This window comes from Acipenser ruthenus, chromosome 8 (assembly GCF_902713425.1).
Source record: "Acipenser ruthenus chromosome 8, fAciRut3.2 maternal haplotype, whole genome shotgun sequence".
NCBI classification, from domain to species: domain Eukaryota; kingdom Metazoa; phylum Chordata; class Actinopteri; order Acipenseriformes; family Acipenseridae; genus Acipenser; species Acipenser ruthenus.
In genome coordinates, this window is record NC_081196.1 from 8,392,757 (window position 1) to 8,414,896 (window position 22,140).

Here is a 22,140-nt window from a genome sequence, read left to right on the forward strand (position 1 = left end):
ATATATATATATATATATATATATATATATATATATATATATAATATAGTTGTAATACTAGTAATAGTATTGATTTAAAATCAAGTATATTCACAAAACTTAAACTTGTGAGTCACTTAAAGAACGCTAGCTAAACATAGAACTGTTCTAAGCTTCTTTAACAGTCTGAAAAAGTGCACCTTTGCTGCACCCCTAAAACATTGCTGCTCTCTGGCCAATGGAGAAGGGATTTCCAGTTGTTATAATCTGTATAATACCGGTAACGTGCCTTAAGCGCTAACTACTTTTTTGTTTTGCTTCCCTAGAAGTTGTGTGTAGTTTTACCCAGATTATATGAGTGAGTGCTTAGATTATGGGAGAGCTTGTACAGCTGATGACAGCTCCCCGTGCTGATTCAGAGAGCAGCAGGAGACTGCCTGTGTAGTTACACAATGACATGAAGGGTTAGGATTTGACAAGATGTGTGTGCCTGCACTTAAATCTACCTTTAGGGAATGTAAACAAGCTTGACAGCCCACAGGGTCTGGGTTCTGATGAAGTTCATTACACAGCTAGGTAAACTATAGGACACATGTTGTAAATAGTGGACTAACACTTCAGCAAAACAGGACTGATGTTGAGACACAGCTGTTAAAGAGTAATCACTTGCATATTACAATCTGTCTTTTTACATGCATTGGTTTAGGGTTGAATGTCTAACCATTTAAAGATGACATCTCCTTTAAAATGATATTGGTATGCATCCATACATGTATTCCATTGTAGCAACTATACTTCATCATGTACATTTCAAAATTAGAAAGGGCATGAATTGAAATATTCAGTGCTTGTAGTACACATGTATCCCCCTTTTTCAATAGGAATATAATATTTAGAGTATGTAACCTATTTTATTCTTCCTGCTAACATGTTTTTTTTTAATGTATTTATTCACAGGTATTTTCAAGAAGCAGCTATGGAGAAAGAAAACTCATCCTACGTTACAATGTTTACCCTTTCTGGATTAAATGAATCAAGCACAAATAAATACATCTATTTTTCTTTCACTCTCCTGGGTTATCTCTTTATCATTTGTGTTAATTTAACTCTAATTGTAATAATAGCTCTTAAAAAGACACTTCATGAGCCCATGTATTTCTTCCTCTGTAATCTGAGTGCTAATGCACTGTATGGAACTGCTGGTTTCTATCCTAAACTACTGTTTGATTTTCTGTCTGATACGCATGTCATCTCATATTCTGGGTGCCTGCTTCAAAGATTTATCATCTACAGTTTTTCCGCTTGTGAATTATCAAATTTAACAGTGATGGCCTATGATAGGTATGTGGCAATATGCAGGCCCCTGGAGTACCATGCTATCATGACTCCTTTGACGACTGGTAAATTAATACTGTTTTCTTGGATTTTTCCATTCTGTTGTTTGTGTATTGGTACTCTATTGACTTTCAGGTTGCCCTTATGTGGCTCCCACATTGAAAAACTGTATTGTGATAACTGGTCAATTGTGAAATTATCTTGTGTAGGGACTACTGTTAACAATGTATATGGGTATGTTATAACATGTATATTCTTTGCACATTTCCTTTTTATTTTATTTTCCTACATGAAAATACTCAGAGTGTGCCGGGCATCTAGTATAGCAATGAGTAAATGTTTGCAGACCTGTCTGCCACATTTGTTGTCTGTGATCAATTACTCAATTGCCTTGCTTTTTGATTTAATGTACAGTAAATACGGTTCATATAATATTCCACAGGTTTTACACAATCTCCTGTCAGTGGAATTTCTAATCGTCCCCCCTATTTTCAATCCTGTCATTTATGGTTTAAACTTTCAAAAGATCCGGAACAAAGTCACAAGAATGTGCAGCAGAAACAAAGTAATTCACACTTAATAGATTCCAGATGTAGTTGATACTATCGCCTTACATTTATAAGAAATCAAAACTTTTAATTGGATATTGTTTTCTATAATTAATAATAGAGCATATTAAATATTTTTCATGAAAGATTGCAATACAAAACGGATAGAAAGTTGAGGTTTAGTAAGATATGTGCTTATACATACAGGATTATTTAATTTGTAATTGACTCAAGAAAGTAACAGAATCAGGTAAGTTAAATGGACCCGATGCACTTTTTCAACTTCATTGTAAACCTCTTCCTGAACCCTTCTTGGTTTTGTTAATATAAGCTGAAATGCTTATTTATTAAGGGTCACCCATTTCTGAGGGTAGCTTCACATTTTATATAGAAACATGTATCATCAAAGGAATCAAATGTACTGCAGGCATAAGACCAGCTTCTGATGTAAAAAAAAATAATATTTAATGATTTCATGTAATGTAATGTATTTTAAACTGAAATAGATTATATCCATGCTAAGCACAAGTACATTACATGTGTACAAAGCAAATAGATAAATACATTGTTGGTCTCGTGGTTAAAAACAGTAATTCCAGTCAGCCTTTCAAAGCAGATTCATGGACAGGTTAATATGCATGTTTTATCATTTCAGAAACAATAAACAGATGTATTAAATAAGCCATAATTCATGACCTGATTTATATTTGTATATAATGTTAACACTAATGCACAACCTTGAATATCTTGTTTTTATAACATGGCTTAAATACGATTGAATACATATTTTATGTTATATACTGTATAAATACAATGTGGTATGTATGTATATTGTTAATGTATTTGATGTATAAAATTCATCCTTACAGTAAAAAAAATGTGTTACATATTGGACAGGGAAATGTTAAAATGTAATAAAGAATATAATTATTTTTTTACACATTTATTTTGTACACAATACTACTGCAATTCAGATGCTTGAAATCAATATTGCTTCCTTAAACTGTAAGCTTCCTAGACACCACAGCCCTCTGACACAGTTCAGTGAAACCTGGTCCATTGAGCATCACCTACTGAGTAATGCACATAACATTAGCATTAAAGGAGTGCTATCCAATCAGGTAGAATGACACAACAGAATTGTGTGTGTGTGTAATATATATATATATATATATATATATATATATATATATATATATATATATATATATAAGTAAATGAACCTCACCACTTTTGGTTTTTTGCCCCTTTAAAACACAGACCCAGGACACAGGAATTGGATTTTAAGTGCGGTTGCGCTATTTTTTAATACACGAAACAAACAAAAACAAATTAAGCAAAACAAACACCTAGCTCTTTTTTTGAGCACTTAACTAAAAACACAGAACACAGGAACCTACCTATAAACAGGACAGCTAAGCTGTTTACCTGTGACAAAAAGCAAAACACTGAAATAAAACAAAACCACACTGGTTTACACTACCTTTATTTTCTTTTTCTACGCTTGTGTACACCAACAAGCGGGCTCTTATACACACCACACAGCAGCCTTGAGCAGACTGACTGCACACTTTAAATACCCTGCACCTGGTTCTAATTTACAATAACAGGGGTTAGTTGTTTTATTGTTAATTAACAAATCTAATTAAACAATAAAGCAAAACAATTAAACTACGAACAAAAATGTTTTACGCAGGAAGGATTTTAACCCCCTCCCTGCTGTGTTACAATATATATATATATATATACAGTGCCTATAGAAAGTCTACACCCCAAGTGAAAAAAAATATTCTAGAAATTTGTAGAAAATTAATTAAAATTAATTAAATTAATTAAATTAATTAAATTAATTAAATTAATAAAAACTGAAATAGCTTGGTTGGATAAGTGTCCACCCCCCTTGTAATAGGAATCCTAAATTGGCTCAGGTGTAACCAATCGCCTTCAAAATCACACACCAAGTTAAGTGGCCTCCACCTGTGTTAAATTGTAGTGATTCACATGATTTCAGGATAAATTCAGCAGTTCCTGTAGGTTCCCTCTGCTAGGTAGTGCATTTCAAAGCAAAGTCTCAACCATGAACACCACGGCGCTTTCAAAAGAACTCAGGGACAAAGTTGTTGAAAGGCACAGATCAGGGCATGGGTATAAAAAAATATCAAAGGCCTTGAATATCCCTTGGAGCACGGTCAAGACGATTATTAAGAAGTGGAAGGTGTATGGCACCACCAAGACCCTGCCTAGATCAGGCTGTCCCTACAAACTGGATGACCGACCAAAAAGGAGACTGATCAGAGAGGCTACCAAGAGGCCAATGGCAAATTTGCAAGAGCTACAGGCTTTTATAGCCAAGACTAATCAAAGTGTGCATGTGACAACAATATCCCAAGCACTCCACAAATCTGGCCTGTATGGTAGGGTGGCAAGAAGAAAGCCATTACTCAAGAAAGCCCACCTTGAATCCTGTTTTAAGTTTGCAAAAAAACACTCAGGAGATTCTGAGATTCTGAAAAACAGGAGAAACTAAAATGGAACTTTTTGGCCTAATGCAAAGCATTATGTTTGGCGCAAACTCAACACAGCACATCACCCAAAGAACACCATCCCTACTGTGAAGTATGGTGGTGGCAGCATCATGTTATGGGGATGTTTCTCATCGGCAGGGACTGGGGCACTTGTCAGGATAGAAGGGGAAATGAATGGAGCAAAGTACAGAGAAGTCCTTGTGAAAACCTGCTGCCCTCTGCAAGAAAGCTGAAACTGGGACGGAAGTTCACCTTTCAGCATGACAACGACCCAAAGCATACAGCCAAAGCTAAACTGGAGTGGCTAAGGAACAAAAAAGGTAAATGTCCTTGCGTGGCCCAGTCAGATCCCCGACCTAAATCCAATGGAAAATTTGTGGCATGACTTGAAGATCGCTGTCCATCAACTCTCCCCAAGGAACTTGACAGAGCTTGAACAGTTTTGTAAATAAGAATGGTCAAATATTGCCAAATCTAGGTGTGCAAAGTTGGTAGAGACCTATTCCAACAGACTCACAGCTGTAATTGCTGTCAAAGGTGCTTCCACCAAGTATGAACTCAGGTGGGTGGTAACCTATCCAATTCTGATCTTTCAGTTTTGTATTTTTAATATATAATTTTTTTCTTAATAAAAACTTTTTCCCTTTAACAGTGTGGAGTATGGTGTGTAGATAAATGGAAAAAAATCTTCATTTTAATGCATGAAACTCTGAGGCACTGACACAACAATATGTGAAAAAAGTTCAAGGGGGTGTAGACTTTCTATTTGCACTATATATATATATATATATATATATATATATATATATATATATATATATATATATATATATATATATATATATTGTAACAAACGGTCAGATTGGAACATTAGGGGAAGATATCAGGAACGTGGGGATTCTGATATCTGGCCCCTGAGTTCAAAACAAGAATGACGTTTGTTGGTAGAAGACAACAGCGTACACTGTAAAATGGGAGGAGTAAGAAACTTCAATCCCCATAATCCTGAGAGGTAGATTCAGGTGATCGGTCCGCGGGAATTTATGCAGGTTTAAAAAGCGGACGGAACAAGTGAAGGGGGGTGGGTTCTAGAAGGAGTGCATAGAGTCTGTGTATCAAGTCGCTGTTTCAGAATAACAAGTTTGAGCTGCCGAGTGTTGTCGGTGGAGCAAAGAATAAAGAAAGAGCAGCTGTGTTTGCAAAAGCTGAACGGAGACCAGGGATCGATAGGGCTGCAGTATTCAGTATAACCAGGACAGACTTCGGAGTCCATAACCCACGGGACCTTTGTGGAGGGACGGATACAAATATATAGCGAGCAAAGCTTTGTTTGGTCTGGCGGTGGAGCTGCAACGTGTTTGCAGTTTGGGCTGAAGTGAGCTGCTATATGCGTCATGCAAAGACCCTGTCGTGAGCCGCATACTGACGGGATTCAATATTGTGTATTGTTGGGAAAGAAAGGCAGCGTTCTGGGTGGCACCTGTTTTAAAAGAAAAAAAAAAAACTAAACAAAAATAATGAAGCCACAAGAATACTAGGACTGTGGTCGTGTTGTGCATACTTACCTGCTGTGTGCAGCGTTTCTGTTTATGACAAACGGGACTCTTTATTTCAGAGCGTTTAGTGTGTGCACGCACTGAGGATATAAACGCTAGTTATTTATGGACGGGTCTTTTTTATTGTTTGTTTAAGCAACAGCCTAATTCCTGGGGCTGTGTTACTGTAATGAAGGCTGGTTGCACCAACGAAATTAAAACAAACGCCGTTTGTATCTTACGGTCGAGGTGACTGAAATGGTTGTAATCGTCTGGGGTTTGTGAATTAGAGGCTCAGACACGTTTGTTTTGTACATTTTAAATTAACGTTTGTTTAAATGGACTGTGTGCGTGGGAACGAACAACCAAACCATATGGACTGTGAAAGTTTGTTTTATTTCGAATCAGCCAGGAACCTACCTAGCAGTAGGCTGCGCATTCCAGTGTTCCCCCAGCAGAGGGTGCTCAAGGACCACACAGGGTTGCAATCGTTCTGGTTAAGCAGGAGAAACCAACCTTGTATTACGTACCTGTTTACCTGGACAAGGACCACAAAAACGTTCATGCACCAGCCTTGTGGATTGTACTAAACAAAGAACATGGGACACTTGCCTGCTTTGCTCTAAGTGTTGCAAGGCCAGATTAACCCTTGGCCAGCAGGCACTGGATAAAAAAAAACCTAGACTGATTATACCATTGCTGGAAGCAATACCAGCTGTTACTTGCCAGGAGGTCAGCTCGGGGAAGGTACTAGAGAGGGGCGAAGAAGTGATTTTAACGGACAGGTTTTCTTCTGTTTTCTTCTATTTGCATGAAGGGTGATAACTGAAAATAATTGCTTGAAAAATAAGTGCCTTTTATTTTCACCCCGAACTTCTGTCTACTTGTCACCTCTCATACTGTCAGTTGGCTACCATAATCAAATTCAGAATTTATCGTAAAGTCACTGTAAACAAGTTAGAAAACAATAGAGATACATTTCAATATGGCTGTAATAATGGTACAATATAAAAAATCAAGGAAAACGATTCTCACATAAAAAAAAAAAAATACAGAATAATACGTTTTTAAGGGTCGTCCAAAATTATCATCAAAAGGAGCAAGCGTACACAACAGCGTCTGTAACATGCTAAAATAAACCAGCGACGGGAGAGTTGCTTAGTACATTATGGCCACAAGTTGTTCATGTTTTCCTATCAGACATTACTGAGCTCAATTATCGCAGCAAAACCAGCTACTACGAGACCTTTGAAAAGTAAACGCTCCCTATACAAGTGCAATGTGGTGCTGATGGGTTGAAACAATAAGAACCCGGTCGCACGTGGCAATGCTTAGTGCTAATTGGTTGAAGAACTAAATGCCAGCCCTCACACAGCAATGCTAATTGGTTGAAACAGCTCATTCATGACACTACAGGCAGTGCAGATCAACTATACACTGCTCATATGTTAACAAGAGTACAGTTGTGTGTTCGGCTGCACCAACAACACTCCCACTTCCCGCCCCTTAGGCATCAAAATAAATAAATAAATGCAAAAATCGATGCACCAAGTATGTAAAATGTACCTGCCCCTGACCTAAGAGATTTCTGTATATCATAATGAGCTACATTGGTAAATACGGAGTCATCCTTTTTATCAATCAGCATTTATTTCTACATTTTTTAGTTATTCAGGTACATAATATACCTAAATGTTTAAAAGACAGATTGTAAGATCCGGTCATTTTGTGTGCAAAACCATTTGACAATACCTACTTTTACTTAACTACCTAAATCCCCATCCCTACCTGAGATTCTTCTGCCTCATGCTGAGGCACCTGCTCTTCTTCCCCTCTACTGAATTGGGCTGCTTTTTAAGTACTTCAGCGGACCCATTTAGAGAGAATGAATAACATTGGATTGCCTGCTACGCTGGTCTGCAAGCATTATAACTATCTGAAATGTGTTATTGTCATGTCTTTAAGCGGCAGACCTCCACTGATGCTAAGCCTTTTGTTTTTCAGCCTGTGTAAATAACAGCAAACTGAAATAGCTTAAATATATACAGCACACAGTGTGAAAGTAGCATGATTCACGATAGCTCAGTCCATGCTGATGCAGCACTACAGTACTTTTATGACAGCGACTGTCAACAACAGATACACCTGAACAAAAATATACATTTTATATATTTATGAAGCAATTCTGTGCATTTTGCATGCTTTTTAAGTATGTGATCAATATTCCCTTACAAAAATAAAGTATAGGTTTCAATAGACCTATCGGCCAAATGTCACAATTCTCTATAGGTACCTATAGTTTTCTATAGCCTATAGGACAAATGTCAAAATTCTCTATAAAAACCTACAGGTTCAATACAATAGCCTATCGGTCTATAGAAGTATTTTATATGTATTTTCATAAGGGTTAACAAACATAGACAAGTGTTTTCCCCAAGGAAATGATAATGACATCATAATTCAGAAGGCTGACAGGGACATGTATTGTACAAACGCCGAGCAGCGTTTTAAATAAGGCTAAATAAATCTGAAAAAATGCATTTAAACGAGATTATAAAAATGCAAACAGTATTCATTCAAAGTGGGTGGGCACGTGCCCCTTCTGCCCGATTGGTTAGGCGCCTATAGGCCTTTTTCCATCCAACTATTAAGCTTGGTAAAACTTATGCGAATAAGAAAATATATGCGACAAACACTATGGAAAATGGTTTAAGTCGACTTTTAAGAAGTTTTTACTCGCATGACGCGCTCGCTCGCTCTAGAGGTGGTTTTATTTTTTACTCGCATGACGCGCTCACTTGCATGTAAACCGTAACGAGCGTGTTTCTGGTCCTAGCGCCCTTCTTCACCATTCCAGTGACGTCACATTGTTTAATGCGCATGCTCTGATGATAAAAACAAGCTGGCAGACGTGGAGCAAATAAGAAACACAATTATTTTTACAATTACTGAACGATTGTGATGATATCTCTGCACTTGATTTGTTTAGGTTTTAAGTTCAAAGTTTCTAACCATTCATTTCAATGGGTCTGAAAGGTCATGTAAACAGAGCCACTGACTTGCTAATAGATCTTGTTTTCAATGGATTATTCATTAAGCTCCTACATCCCCGTGGATGTTTCAGAGGCAGTACCCCCTCCCCCTCCCCCCTCTAAAGGAAGCATATAAAACTCAGCACATTTCTTCAGACTCAGAAGTACTGTCCACACAGCACTGCATGCTTCCACCAGCAGCTTCTCCTGAGGATCTCTCTGAGAGGTAATTTGAAAAATAATATTTTAATGTATGTGTGCCTTTAATCTCTTGTTATTGTTCTATTACAAGCATGTTATTGGTTCCCGTACTCTGATCCTATGTGTTATTTTTAGTTTATTTATTTTGCAGGTGCCTTTATCCAATGCAACTTACAAGTGTTTCAGGACAGTACAGGGTTACAATGCAAGGTCAATATTTAAATACACTATAGTTTACAGTAAGTGTAAATGAAATTACTGAAGTACAATATGAAATAAGATGCAAGGTAGGATGACAGCAATGTAAATTTACAATGACAGAGTCGTAGTGCAATAATAGTGCATCAGCTGTGCATGTTTTTTATATATACAGTAATATATATATATATATATATATATATATATATATATATATATATATATATATATATAATATAGTGCAATAATAGTGCATCAGCTGTGCATGTTTTTTATATATACAGTAATATATATATATATATATATATATATATATATATATAATATAGTTGTAATACTAGTATTAGTATTGATTTAAAATCAAGTATATTCACAAAACTTAAACTTGTGAGTCATTTAAAGAACGCTAGCTAAACATAGAACTGTTCTAAGCTTCTTTAACAGTCTGAAAAAGTGCACCTTTGCTGCACCCCTAAAACATTGCTGCTCTCTGGCCAATGGAGAAGGGATTTCCAGTTGTTATAATCTGTATAATACCGGTAACGTGCCTTAAGCGATAACTACTTTTTTGTTTTGCTTCCCCAGAAATTGTGTGTAGTTTTACCCAGATTATATGAGTGAGTGCTTAGATTATGGGAGAGCTTGTACAGCTGATGACAGCTCCCAGTGCTGCTTCAGAGAGCAGCAGGAGACTGCCTGTGTAGTTACACAATGACATGAAGGGTTAGGATTTGACAAGATGTGTGTGCCTGCACTTAAATCTACCTTTAGGAAATGTAAACAAGCTTGACAGCCCACAGAGTCTGGGTTCTGATGAAGTTCATTACACAGCTAGGTAAACTATAGGACACATGTTGTAAAGAGTGGACTAACACTTCAGCAAAACTGGACTGATGTTGAGACACAGCTGTTAAAGAGTAATCACTTGCATATTACAATCTCTGTCTTTTTACATGCATTGGTTTAGGGTTGAATGTCTAACCATTTAAAGATGACATCTCCTTTAAAATGATATTGGTATGCATCCATACATGTATTCCATTGTAGCAACTATACTTCATCATGTACATTTCAAAATTAGAAAGGGCATGAATTGAAATATTCAGTGCTTGTAGTACACATGTATCCCCCTTTTTCAATAGGAATATAATATTTAGAGTATGTAACCTATTTTATTCTTCCTGCTAACATGTTTTTTTTAATGTATTTATTCACAGGTATTTTCAAGAAGCAGCTATGGAGAAAGAAAACTCATCCTACACTACAATGTTTACCCTTTCTGGATTAAATGAATCAAGCACAAATAAATATATCTATTTTTCTTTCACTCTCCTGGGTTATCTCTTTATCATTTGTGTTAATTTAACTCTAATTGTAATAATAGCTCTTGAAAAGACACTTCATGAGCCCATGTATTTCTTCCTCTGTAATCTGAGTGCTAATGCACTGTATGGAACTGCTGGTTTCTATCCTAAACTACTGTTTGATTTTCTGTCTGATACGCATGTCATCTCATATTCTGGGTGCCTGTTACAAATATTTATCATCTACAGTTTTTCCGTGTGTGAATTATCAAATTTAACAGTGATGGCATATGATAGGTATGTGGCAATATGCAGGCCCCTGGAGTACCATGCTGTCATGACTCCTTTGACGACTGGTAAATTAATACTGTTTTCTTGGATTTTTCCACTCTGTTGTATGTGTATTGGTATTCTATTAACTTTCAGGTTGCCCTTATGTGGCTCCCACATTGAAAAACTGTATTGTGATAACTGGTCAATTGTGAAATTATCTTGTGTAGGGACTACTGTTAACAATGTATATGGGTATGTTATAACATGTATATTCTTTGCACATTTCCTTTTTATTTTATTTTCCTACATGAAAATACTCAGAGCGTGCCGGGCATCTAGTATAGCAATGAGTAAATGTTTGCAGACCTGTCTGCCACATTTGTTGTCTGTGATCAATTACTCAATTGCCTTGCTTTTTGATGTAATGTACAGTAAATACGGTTCATATGATATTCCACAGGTTTTACACAATCTCCTGTCAGTGGAATTTCTGATCGTCCCCCCTATTTTCAATCCTGTCATTTATGGTTTAAACCTTCAAAAGATCCGGAACAAAGTCACAAGAATGTGCAGCAGAAACAAAGTAATTCACACTTAATAGATTCCAGATGTAGTTGATACTATCGCCATACATTTATAAGAAATCAAAACTTTTAATTGGATATTGTTTTCTACAATTAATAATAGAGCATATTAAATATTTTTCATGAAAGATTGCAATACAAAACGGATAGAAAGTTGAGTAGTTTAGTAAGATATGTTCCTATATATACAGGATTATTTAATTTGTAATTGACTCAAGAAAGTAACAGAATCAGGTAAGTTAAATGGACCCGATGCACTTTTTCAACTTCATTGTAAACCTCTTCCTGAACCCTTCTTGGTTTTGTTAATATAAGCTGAAATGCTTATTTATTAAGGGTCAGGGTAGCTTCACATTTTATATAGAAACATGTATCATCAAAGGAATCAAATGTACTGCAGGCATAAGACCAGCTTCTGATGTAAAAAAAAATAATATTTAATGATTTCATGTAATGTAATGTATTTTAAACTGAAATAGATTATATCCATGCTAAGCACAAGTACATTACATGTGTACAAAGCAAATAGATAAATACATTGTTGGTCTCGTGGTTAAAAACAGTAATTCCAGTCAGCCTTTCAAAGCAGATTCATGGACAGGTTAATATGCATGTTTTATCATTTCAGAAACAATAAAGAGATGTATTAAATAAACCATAATTCATGACATGATTTATATTTGTATATAATGTTAACACTAATGCACAACCTTGAATATCTTGTTTTTATAACATGGCTTAAATACGATTGAATACATATTTTATGTTATATACTGTATAAATACAATGTGGTATGTATGTATATTGTTAATGTATTTGATGTATAAAATTCATCCTTACAGTAAAAAAAATGTGTTACATATTGGACAGGGAAATGTTAAAATGTAATAAAGAATATAATTATTTTTTTACACATTTATTTTGTACACAATACTACTGCAATTCAGATGCTTGAAATCAATATTGCTTCCTTAAACTGTAAGCTTCCTAGACGCCACAGCCCTCTGACACAGTTCAGTGAAACCTGGTCCATTGAGCATCACCTACTGAGTAGTGCACATAACATTAGCATTAAAGGAGTGCTATCCAATCAGGTAGAATGACACAACAGAATTGTGTGTGTGTGTAATATATATATATATATATATAAAGTAAATGAACCTCACCACTTTTGGTTCTTTGCCCCTTTAAAACACAGACCCAGGACACAGGAATTGGATTTTAAGTGCGGTTGCGCTATTTTTTAATACACGAAACAAAAACAAATTAAACTGAACAATCACCTAGCTCTTTTTTTGAGCACTTAACTAAAAACACAGAACACTGGAACCTACCTATAAACAGGACAGCTAAGCTGTTTACCTGTGACAAAAAGCAAAACACTCAAATAAAACAAAACCACACCGGTTTACACTACCTGTCTTTTCTTTTTCTACGCTTGTGTACACCAACAAGCGGGCTCTTATACACACCACACAGCATCCTTGAGCAGACTGACTGCACACTTTAAATACCCTGCACCTGGTTCTAATTTACAATAACAGGGGTTAGTTGTTTTATTGTTAATTAACAAATCTAATTAAACAATAAAGCAAAACAATTAAACTACTAACAAAAATGTTTTACGCAGGAAGGATTTTAACCCCCTCCCTGCTGTGTTACAATATATATATATATACAGTGCCTATAGAAAGTCTACACCCCAAGTGAAAAAAAAATATTCTAGAAATTTGTAGAAAATTAATTCAAAATAAAAACTGAAATAGCTTGGTTGGATAAGTGTCCACCCCCCTTGTAATAGGAATCCTAAATTGGCTCAGGTGTAACCAATCGCCTTCAAAATCACACACCAAGTTAAGTGGCCTCCACCTGTGTTAAATTGTAGTGATTCACATGATTTCAGGATAAATTCAGCAGTTCCTGTAGGTTCCCTCTGCTAGGTAGTGCATTTCAAAGCAAAGTCTCAACCATGAACACCACGGCGCTTTCAAAAGAACTCCGGGACAAAGTTGTTGAAAGGCACAGATCAGGGCATGGGTATAAAAAAATATCAAAGGCCTTGAATATCCCTTGGAGCACGGTCAAGACGATTATTAAGAAGTGGAAGGTGTATGGCACCACCAAGACCCTGCCTAGATCAGACTGTCCCTACAAACTGGATGACCGACCAAAAAGGAGACTGATCAGAGAGGCTACCAAGAGGCCAATGGCAACTTTGCAAGAGCTACAGGCTTTTATAGCCAAGACTAATCAAAGTGTGCATGTGACAACAATATCCCAAGCACTCCACAAATCTGGCCTGTATGGTAGGGTGGCAAGAAGAAAGCCATTACTCAAGAAAGCCCACCTTGAATCCCATTTTAAGTTTGCAAAAAAACACTCAGGAGATTCTGAGATTCTGAAAAACACTCAGGAGAAACTAAAATGGAACTTTTTGGCCTAATGCAAAGCGTTATGTTTGGTGCAAACTCAACACAGCACATCACCCAAAGAACACCATCCCTACTGTGAAGTATGGTGGTGGCAGCATCATGTTATGGGGATGTTTCTCATCGGCAGGGACTGGGGCACTTGTCAGGATAGAAGGGGAAATGAATGGAGCAAAGTACAGAGAAGTCCTTGTGAAAACCTGCTTCCCTTCTGCAAGAAAGCTGAAACTGGGACGGAAGTTCACCTTTCAGCATGACAACGACCCAAAGCATACAGCCAAAGCTAAACTGGAGTGGCTAAGGAACAAAAAAGGTAAATGTCCTTGCGTGGCCCAGTCAGATCCCCGACCTAAATCCAATCGAAAATTTGTGGCATGACTTGAAGATCGCTGTCCATCAACTCTCCCCAAGGAACTTGACAGAGCTTGAACAGTTTTGTAAATAAGAATGGTCAAATATTGCCAAATCTAGGTGTGCAAAGTTGGTAGAGACCTATTCCAACAGACTCACAGCTGTAATTGCTGTCAAAGGTGCTTCCACCAAGTATGAACTCAGGTGGGTGGTAACCTATCCAATTCTGATCTTTCAGTTTTGTATTTTTAATATATAATTTTTTTCTTAATAAAAACTTTTTCCCTTTAACAGTGTGGAGTATGGTGTGTAGATAAATGGAAAAAAATCTTCATTTTAATGCATGAAACTCTGAGGCACTGACACAACAATATGTGAAAAAAGTTCAAGGGGGTGTAGACTTTCTATTGGCACTATATATATATATATATATATATATATATATATATATATATATATATATATATATATATATATATATATATTGTAACAAACGGTCAGATTGGAACATTAGGGGAAGATATCAGGAACGTGGGGATTCTGATATCTGGCCCCTGAGTTCAAAACAAGAATGACGTTTGTTGGTAGAAGACAACAGCGTACACTGTAAAATGGGAGGAGTAAGAAACTTCAATCCCCATAATCCTGAGAGGTAGATTCAGGTGATCGGTCCGCGGGAATTGATGCAGGTTTAAAAAGCGGACGGAACAAGTGAAGGGGGGTGGGTTCTAGAAGGAGTGCATAGAGTCTGTGTATCAAGTCGCTGTTTCATAATAACAAGTTTGAGCTGCCGAGTGGTGTCGGTGGAGCAAAGAATAAAGAAAGAGCAGCTGTGTTTGCAAAAGCTGTACGGAGACCAGGGATCGATATGGCTGCAGTATTCAGTATAACCAGGACAGACTTCGGAGTCCATAACCCACGGGACCTTTGTGGAGGGACGGATACAAATATATAGCGAGCAAAGCTTTGTTTGGTCTGGCGGTGGAGCTGCAACGTGTTTGCAGTTTGGGCTGAAGTGAGCTGCTATATGCGTCATGCAAAGACCCTGTCGTGAGCCGCATACTGACGGGATTCAATATTGTGTATTGTTGGGAAAGAAAGGCAGCGTTCTGGGTGGCACCTGTTTTAAAAGAAAAAAAAAACTAAACAAAAATAAGGAAGCCACAAGAATACTAGGACTGTGGTCGTGTTGTGCATACTTACCTGCTGTGTGCAGCGTTTCTGTTTATGACAAACGGGACTCTATTTCAGAGCGTTTAGTGTGTGCACGCACTGAGGATATAAACGTTAGTTATTTATGGACGGGTCTTTTTTATTGTTTGTTTAAACAACAGCCTAATTCCTGTGGCTGTGTTACTGTAATGAAGGCTGGTTGCACCAACGAAATTAAAACAAACGCCGTTTGTATCTTACGGTCGAGGTGACTGAAATGCCTGTAATCGTCTGGGGTTTGTGAATTAGAGGCTCAGACACGTTTGTTTTGTACATTTTAAATTAACGTTTGTTTAAATGGACTGTGTGCGTGGGAACGAACAACCAAACCATATGGACTGTGAAAGTTTGTTTTATTTCGAATCAGCCAGGAACCTACCTAGCAGTAGGCTGCGTATTCCAGTGTTCCCCCAGCAGAGGGTGCTCAAGGACCACACAGGGTTGCAATCGTTCTGGTTATTATTATTATTATTATTATTATTATTTTTTTCTTAGCAGACGCCCTTATCCAGGGCGACTTACAATTGTTACAAGATATCACATTATACATTATTTCACATTATACAGATATCACATTATTTTTTTTTGGTTAAGAAGGAGAAACCAACCTTGGATTACGTACCTGTTTACCTGGACAAGGACCACAAAAACGTTCATGCAACAGCCTTGTGGATTGTACTAAACAAAGAACATGGGACACTTGCCTGCTTTGCTCTAAGTGTTGCAAGGCCAGATTAACCCTTGGCCAGCAGGCACTGGATAAAAAAAACCTAGACTGATTATACCATTGCTGGAAGCAATACCAGCTGTTACTTGCCAGGAGGTCAGCTCGGGGAAGGTACTAGAGAGGGGCGAAGAAGTGATTTTAACGGACAGGTTTTCTTCTGTTTTCTTCTATTTGCATGAAGGGTGATAACTGAAAATAATTGCTTGAAAAATAAGTGCCTTTTATTTTCACCCCGAACTTCTGTCTACTTGTCACCTCTCATACTGTCAGTTGGCTACCACAATCAAATTCAGAATTTATCGTAAAGTCACTGTAAACAAGTTAGAAAACAATAGAGATACATTTCAATATGGCTGTAATAATGGTACAATATAAAAAATCAAGGAAAACGATTCTCACATTTAAAAAAAAAAAAAAAAAACTTTGGAAACTAGGACAATTTTTTACAGAATAATACGTTTTTAAGGGTCGTCCAAAATTATCATCAAAAGGAGCAAGCGTACACAACAGCGTCTGTAACAGGCTAAAATAAACCAGCGACGGGACAGTTGCTTAGTACATTATGGCCACAAGTTGTTCACGTTTTCCTATCAGACATTACTGAGCTCAATTATCGCAGCAAAACCAGCTACTACGAGACCTTTGAAAAGTAAACGCTCCCTATACAAGTGCAATGTGGTGTTGATGGGTTGAAACAATAAACCCGGTCGCACATGGCAATGCTTAGTGCTAATAGTTTGAAGAACTAAATGCCAGCCCTCACACAGCAATGCTAATTGGTTGAAACAGCTCATTCATGACACTACAGGCAGTGCAGATCAACCATACACTGCTCATATGTTAACAAGAGTACAGCTGTGTGTTCTGCCGCACCGACAACACTCCCACTTCCCGCCTCCTTAGGCATCAAAATAAATAAATAAATGTAAAAATCGATGCACCAAGTATGTAAAATGTACCTGCCCCTGACCTAAGAGATTTCTGTATATCATAATGAGCTACATTGGTAAATACGGAGTCATCCTTTTTATCAATCAGCATTTATTTCTACATTTTTTAGTTATTCAGGTACATAATATACCTAAATGTTTAAAAGACAGATTGTAAGATCCGGTCATTTTGTGTGCAAAACCATTTGACAATACCTACTTTTACTGAACTACCTAAATCCCCATCCCTACCTGAGATTCTCCTGCCTCATGCTGAGGCACCTGCTCTTCTTCCCTGCTACTGAATTGGGCTGCTTTTTAAGTACTTCAGCGGACCCATTTAGAGAGAAATGAATAACATTGGATTGCCTGCTGCGCTGGTCTGCAAGCATTATAACTATCTGAAATGTGTTATTGTCATGTCTTTAAGCGGCAGGCCTCCACTGATGCTAAGCCTTTTGTTTTTCAGCCTGTGTAAATAACAGCAAACTGAAATAGCTTAAATATATACAGCACACAATGTGAAAGTAGCATGATTCACGATAGCTCAGTCCATGCTGATGCAGCACTACAGTACTTTTATGACAGCGACTGTCAACAACAGATACACCTGAACAAAAATACACATGTTATATATTTATGAAGCAATTCTGTGCATTTTGCACACTTTTTAAGTACGTGATTAATATTCCCTTACAAAAATAACCTATAGGTTTCTATGTCCCAATTCTCTATAGCCTATAGGCCAAATGTCCCAATTATCTAGGGTTAACAAACATAAACAAGTGTTTTCCCCAACGAAAGGATAATGACATCATAATTCCGAAAGCTGAGACGAGGCTAAATAAATCTGAAAAAATGCATTTAAATTAAAAATTATAAAAATGCAAACAATATAGATTCAATCTTTTGCACAATGCATAATAACTTGTTTATGATACTAAAATGGACAGCCAGTGGATAAATAATTGTAAACAATGAGCTTCTTTTTTTATTTCAACATTTTTAGAATAATTTATGGACATAATGTACCGTAAATGTTTATTATTAAATGAATGGGAGTTTAAATTATTAGCAAGTAGACAAGAAAAGTAAAATCAGGCTTATGTGATTCTGAAAAGCCATTTGCTAGAGATACTGCTACTTAATCTAAGTTAAAAAATAAAAGATTTTGGTGGGAATTGAACTTGAACTCTTTCATGGCTCCGTGGCAAGATGAACCTGATAACTTCTTATTTCATTTTTAATAATGGTCTGATACTCTCTCTTCCTTACATTTTTCTAAGTGTTTTTGGTAGTAATAAAACATCTTCATCTCTCTTGACCGCCGTTCCCGCCATTCACATAATAAACAAAGTTTTTTTTTAAAATTTGTAATTGTTAACTGATGGTGCATAGATCTTGGGTTGAATTTTTAGACTTTATTTTAAACCTTTAAAGACAAAAAAATGTTAAACATAGTATAATGTGTATATAGTGAATGAAAGAAAGTGGCGGGGCAAAATATATAGATTGCCCCACCTATATTCAAAGTGGGTGGGCACGTGCCCCTGCTGCCCCGTGGGTTAGGCGCCTATAGGCTTTTTTCCATCCAACTTTTAAGCTCGGTAAAACTTATGCGAATAAGAAAATATATGCGACAAACACAATGGAAAAGGGTTCAAGTCGACTTTTAAGAAGTTTTTACTCGCATGACAAGCTTGCTCACTAGAGGTGTTTTTATTTTTTACTTGCATGACAGCTCGCTCGCTAGATTTTATTGTATATATGTATAAATGTGTTCTGGCAGAGGGGAGGTTGGGTGCTCGTCCTCTGCCAGGAATAATTCAAAACCTTGTGCAGAAGGTGGCCATCTCCCGAATTAATTAAGCGATTAATTTGTTGCTAAATCGGGAGATGGTCACCTGCATATAAACCTGCAGCGCTCTCAGTTCCGGGTGGGTGTTTGGAGGAGGAACGGGAGCGAGAGAGGAGAAAGGGAAATGAAAGTAACAAAACGGTATAGGATCAGTGAAGGAGCTTGCCCAGCCTGACTTGGGTTTTGTTGTGTTTTGTGTTTGAGATTTGTTTTTGTTTAAACTTTTGTTTTGGCTCTGTGAGCAATCTTTTTGTAAAACCTTTTATTTTATTTTTGTATTTTTATAAACAGCACACCACGCGTCTCTTTTTGCCCTGCAGTACTGCCTTTGTTTTTTCTGTTCCTGCATCTGGCCTGACGTCATCAGTTGACCATCCTGTCACAGCAATAATAACACAAACTGAGAAATAATGTCCAAATTTGTTCATCTTTTTATTCTTTATTCAGTAATTCTCCCATTTTAAAAGTGGGCTTTTGATTGGCTGATTTGGTGCCACTAGTCTCCTCAAGTCTCCACTAGGTATGGGGGTCCTCCCCCAGCGCGGGGTTTTGCAGGGGTCTAAAACGGCATGTCCTGGGCCTAAATATGTGTTTTAATAGACACCCACAATTCAAAACAAGCGTATAACTTTGTTCATTTTTCAGGCGTACAGATTTAAAGAGCAAGTAAAAGTTACTTATATGTATCTATGAAAAGTAATTACAAAAAAATGTATTTATTGTAGCGATCTTGGTTACCGCAGGCAGGCACATCACACAAGACGAGGCAATCCACACACAGGCGGAGGGCTGGCGCGAAAAAACGGAGGTGGATGGAAAGACTCCAGTTCTACAGACTGATTCATGTGGAAGGCTCTAATCACCTTGGGGAGGAACTGGCCCACCAAGAGGGGGAACTTTTTTTTTTTTTTAATACAGACGTGCTCAAATTTGTTGGTACCCTTACAGCTCATTGAAATAATGCTTCATTCCTCCTGAAAAGTGATGAAATTAATAGCTATTTTATCATGTATACTTGCATGCCTTTGGTATGTCATAGAATAAAGCAAAGAAGCTGTGAAAAGAGATGAATTATTGCTTATTCTATAAAGATATTCTAAAATGGCCTGGACACATTTGTTGGTACCCCTTAGAAAAGATAACAAAGAATTGGATTATAGCGATATTTCAAACTAATTCATTTCTTTAATTAGTATCACACATGTCTCCAATCTTGTAATCAGTCATTCAGCCTATTTAAATTGAGAAAAGTAGTCACTGTGCTGTTTGGTACCATTGTGTACACCACACTGAACATGGACCAGAGAAAGCAAAGGAGAGAGTTGTCTGAGGAGATCAGAAAGAAAATAATAGACGAGCATGGTAAAGGTAAAGGCTACAAGACCATCTCCAAGCAGCTTGATGTTCCTGTGACAACAGTTGCAAATATTATTAAGAAGTTTAAGATCCATGGAACTGTAGCCAACCTCCCTGGGCGCGGCCGCAAGAGGAAAATCGACCCCAGAGTGAACAGAAGGAGGACTCCACTTTTGAAAGAAAAACATAAAAAAGCCAGACTGGAATTTGCTAAAATGCATATTGACAAGCCACAATCCTTCTGGGAGAATGTCCTTTGGACAGATGAGTCAAAACTGGAGCTTTTTGGCAAGTCACATCAGCTCTATGTTCACAGATGAAAAAATGAAGCTTTCAAAGAAAAGAACACCATACCTACAGTGAAACATGGAGGAAGCTCGGTTATGTTTTGGGGCTGCTATGCTGCGCCTGGCACAGGGTGCCTTGAATCTGTGCAGGACACAATGAAATCTCAAGACTATCAAGGCATTCTGGAGTGAAACGTACTGCCCAGTGTCAGAAAGCTCTGTCTCAGTCGCAGGTCATGGGTCCTCCAACAGGATAATGACCCAAAACACACAGCTAAAAGCACCCAAGAATGGATAAGAACAAAACATTGGACTATTCTGAAGTGGCCTTCTATGAGTCCTGATCTGAATCCTATCGAACATCTATGGAAAGAGCTGAAACTTGCAGTCTGGAGAAGGCACCCATCAAACCTGAGACAGCTGGAGCAGTTCGCACAGGAAGAGTGGGCCAAACTACAGCTACAGAAAACGTTTGATTGCAGTGATTGCCTCTAAAGGTTGTGCAACAAAATATTAGGTTAGCGGTCCCATCATTTTTGTCCATGCCATTTTCATTTGTTTTCTTATTTACAATATTATGTTGAATAAAAAATCAAAAGCAAAGTCTGATTTCTATTAAATATGGAATAAACAATGGCGGATGCCAATTACTTTTGTCAGTTTCAAATTATTTCAGAGAAAATTGTGCATTCTTTGTTTTTTGTGGAGGGGTACCAACAAATTTGAGCATGTCTGTACATATAAAATGTTTTAAAACAACAGACCCTTTGCGTTCCCACCACCACATTAAAACGAAAAACTCCCGTACTGCACACCGAGCCAATGTGCTTCTGTTGTGTAATGATTGTGTATCCAGGTGCTGTCAAACACTTCCTTTCACACAATGATTTGAACTTTCGCATTTCATATTTTACTACACAAAAAAGCTTTTTTTTTTTTAAAAACTTTAAAACAACCATAAAGTTGCACAATGACGGCTCTCGGGGAAGGATTGGTATGTCAGCCCTGGGCGGCCCTGGGGAGGAAAGCAGGGTTTGTACGCAGGGGTTGGGATCATGACCTCTGACCATGCACCAATTTTGAAAATGCTTCCACATATGGTGTGTAATGCCCCAGTGGAGGAGGCCCTAGCATTCTGAAGTGTACTGACAACTGCGTCTGAGAGCCCTAAGGTGGATAGACGGTCCTGTTCAGGGGCCAGACCCACAGTTGGAGTCTGCCCGGTCCTTGCGCCTGACTGAGGAGATCCATGCACAGCAGGATCCCCCAGGGCTGGCCTTGTTCTCCTTTGTAACCTGTGCATATCCACTGGAGAAAAGATTGCTGGTAAATCCGATATGCTTACTGGATGCACTACGTTTATAAAAGATACGCTTGACAAACAACAGCAATAAGCACAGAGCTGCTCGTGATTTTTTGACATGGAAACAGCAAGGTCTTATAATAAAAGCAGTCGAGAAAGCTGCCACCTCAATTG

The 22,140-nt window shown here is 37.5% G+C and overlaps 2 protein-coding genes across 3 annotated transcripts; both read left to right on the forward strand.

Moving 5' to 3' along the window:
- The first annotated feature begins 942 nt into the window (after positions 1-942).
- LOC131737698 (olfactory receptor 6N1-like) lies at positions 943-2,756 on the forward strand. Its single transcript, XM_059028366.1, has one exon. It carries the CDS (start codon positions 956-958, stop codon positions 1,892-1,894), a length of 939 nt encoding a protein of 312 aa, XP_058884349.1. The 5' UTR covers positions 943-955; the 3' UTR covers positions 1,895-2,756.
- Positions 2,757-5,458: 2,702 nt separating this feature from the next.
- On the forward strand, positions 5,459-12,402 carry LOC117972890 (olfactory receptor 6N1-like). Of its 2 annotated transcripts, none has more exons than XM_059028355.1 (2): positions 5,459-9,180; positions 10,571-12,402. In XM_059028355.1, the coding sequence occupies exons 1-2, from the start codon at positions 9,038-9,040 to the stop codon at positions 11,526-11,528; spliced, it is 1,101 nt and encodes a 366-aa protein (XP_058884338.1). In that variant the 5' UTR covers positions 5,459-9,037; the 3' UTR covers positions 11,529-12,402. The 2 variants fall into 2 exon arrangements, with proteins under 2 accessions (XP_058884338.1, XP_058884339.1); XM_059028356.1 differs by lacking the exon at positions 5,459-9,180 and adding an exon at positions 9,222-9,365.
- The last annotated feature ends 9,738 nt before the right edge of the window (positions 12,403-22,140 follow it).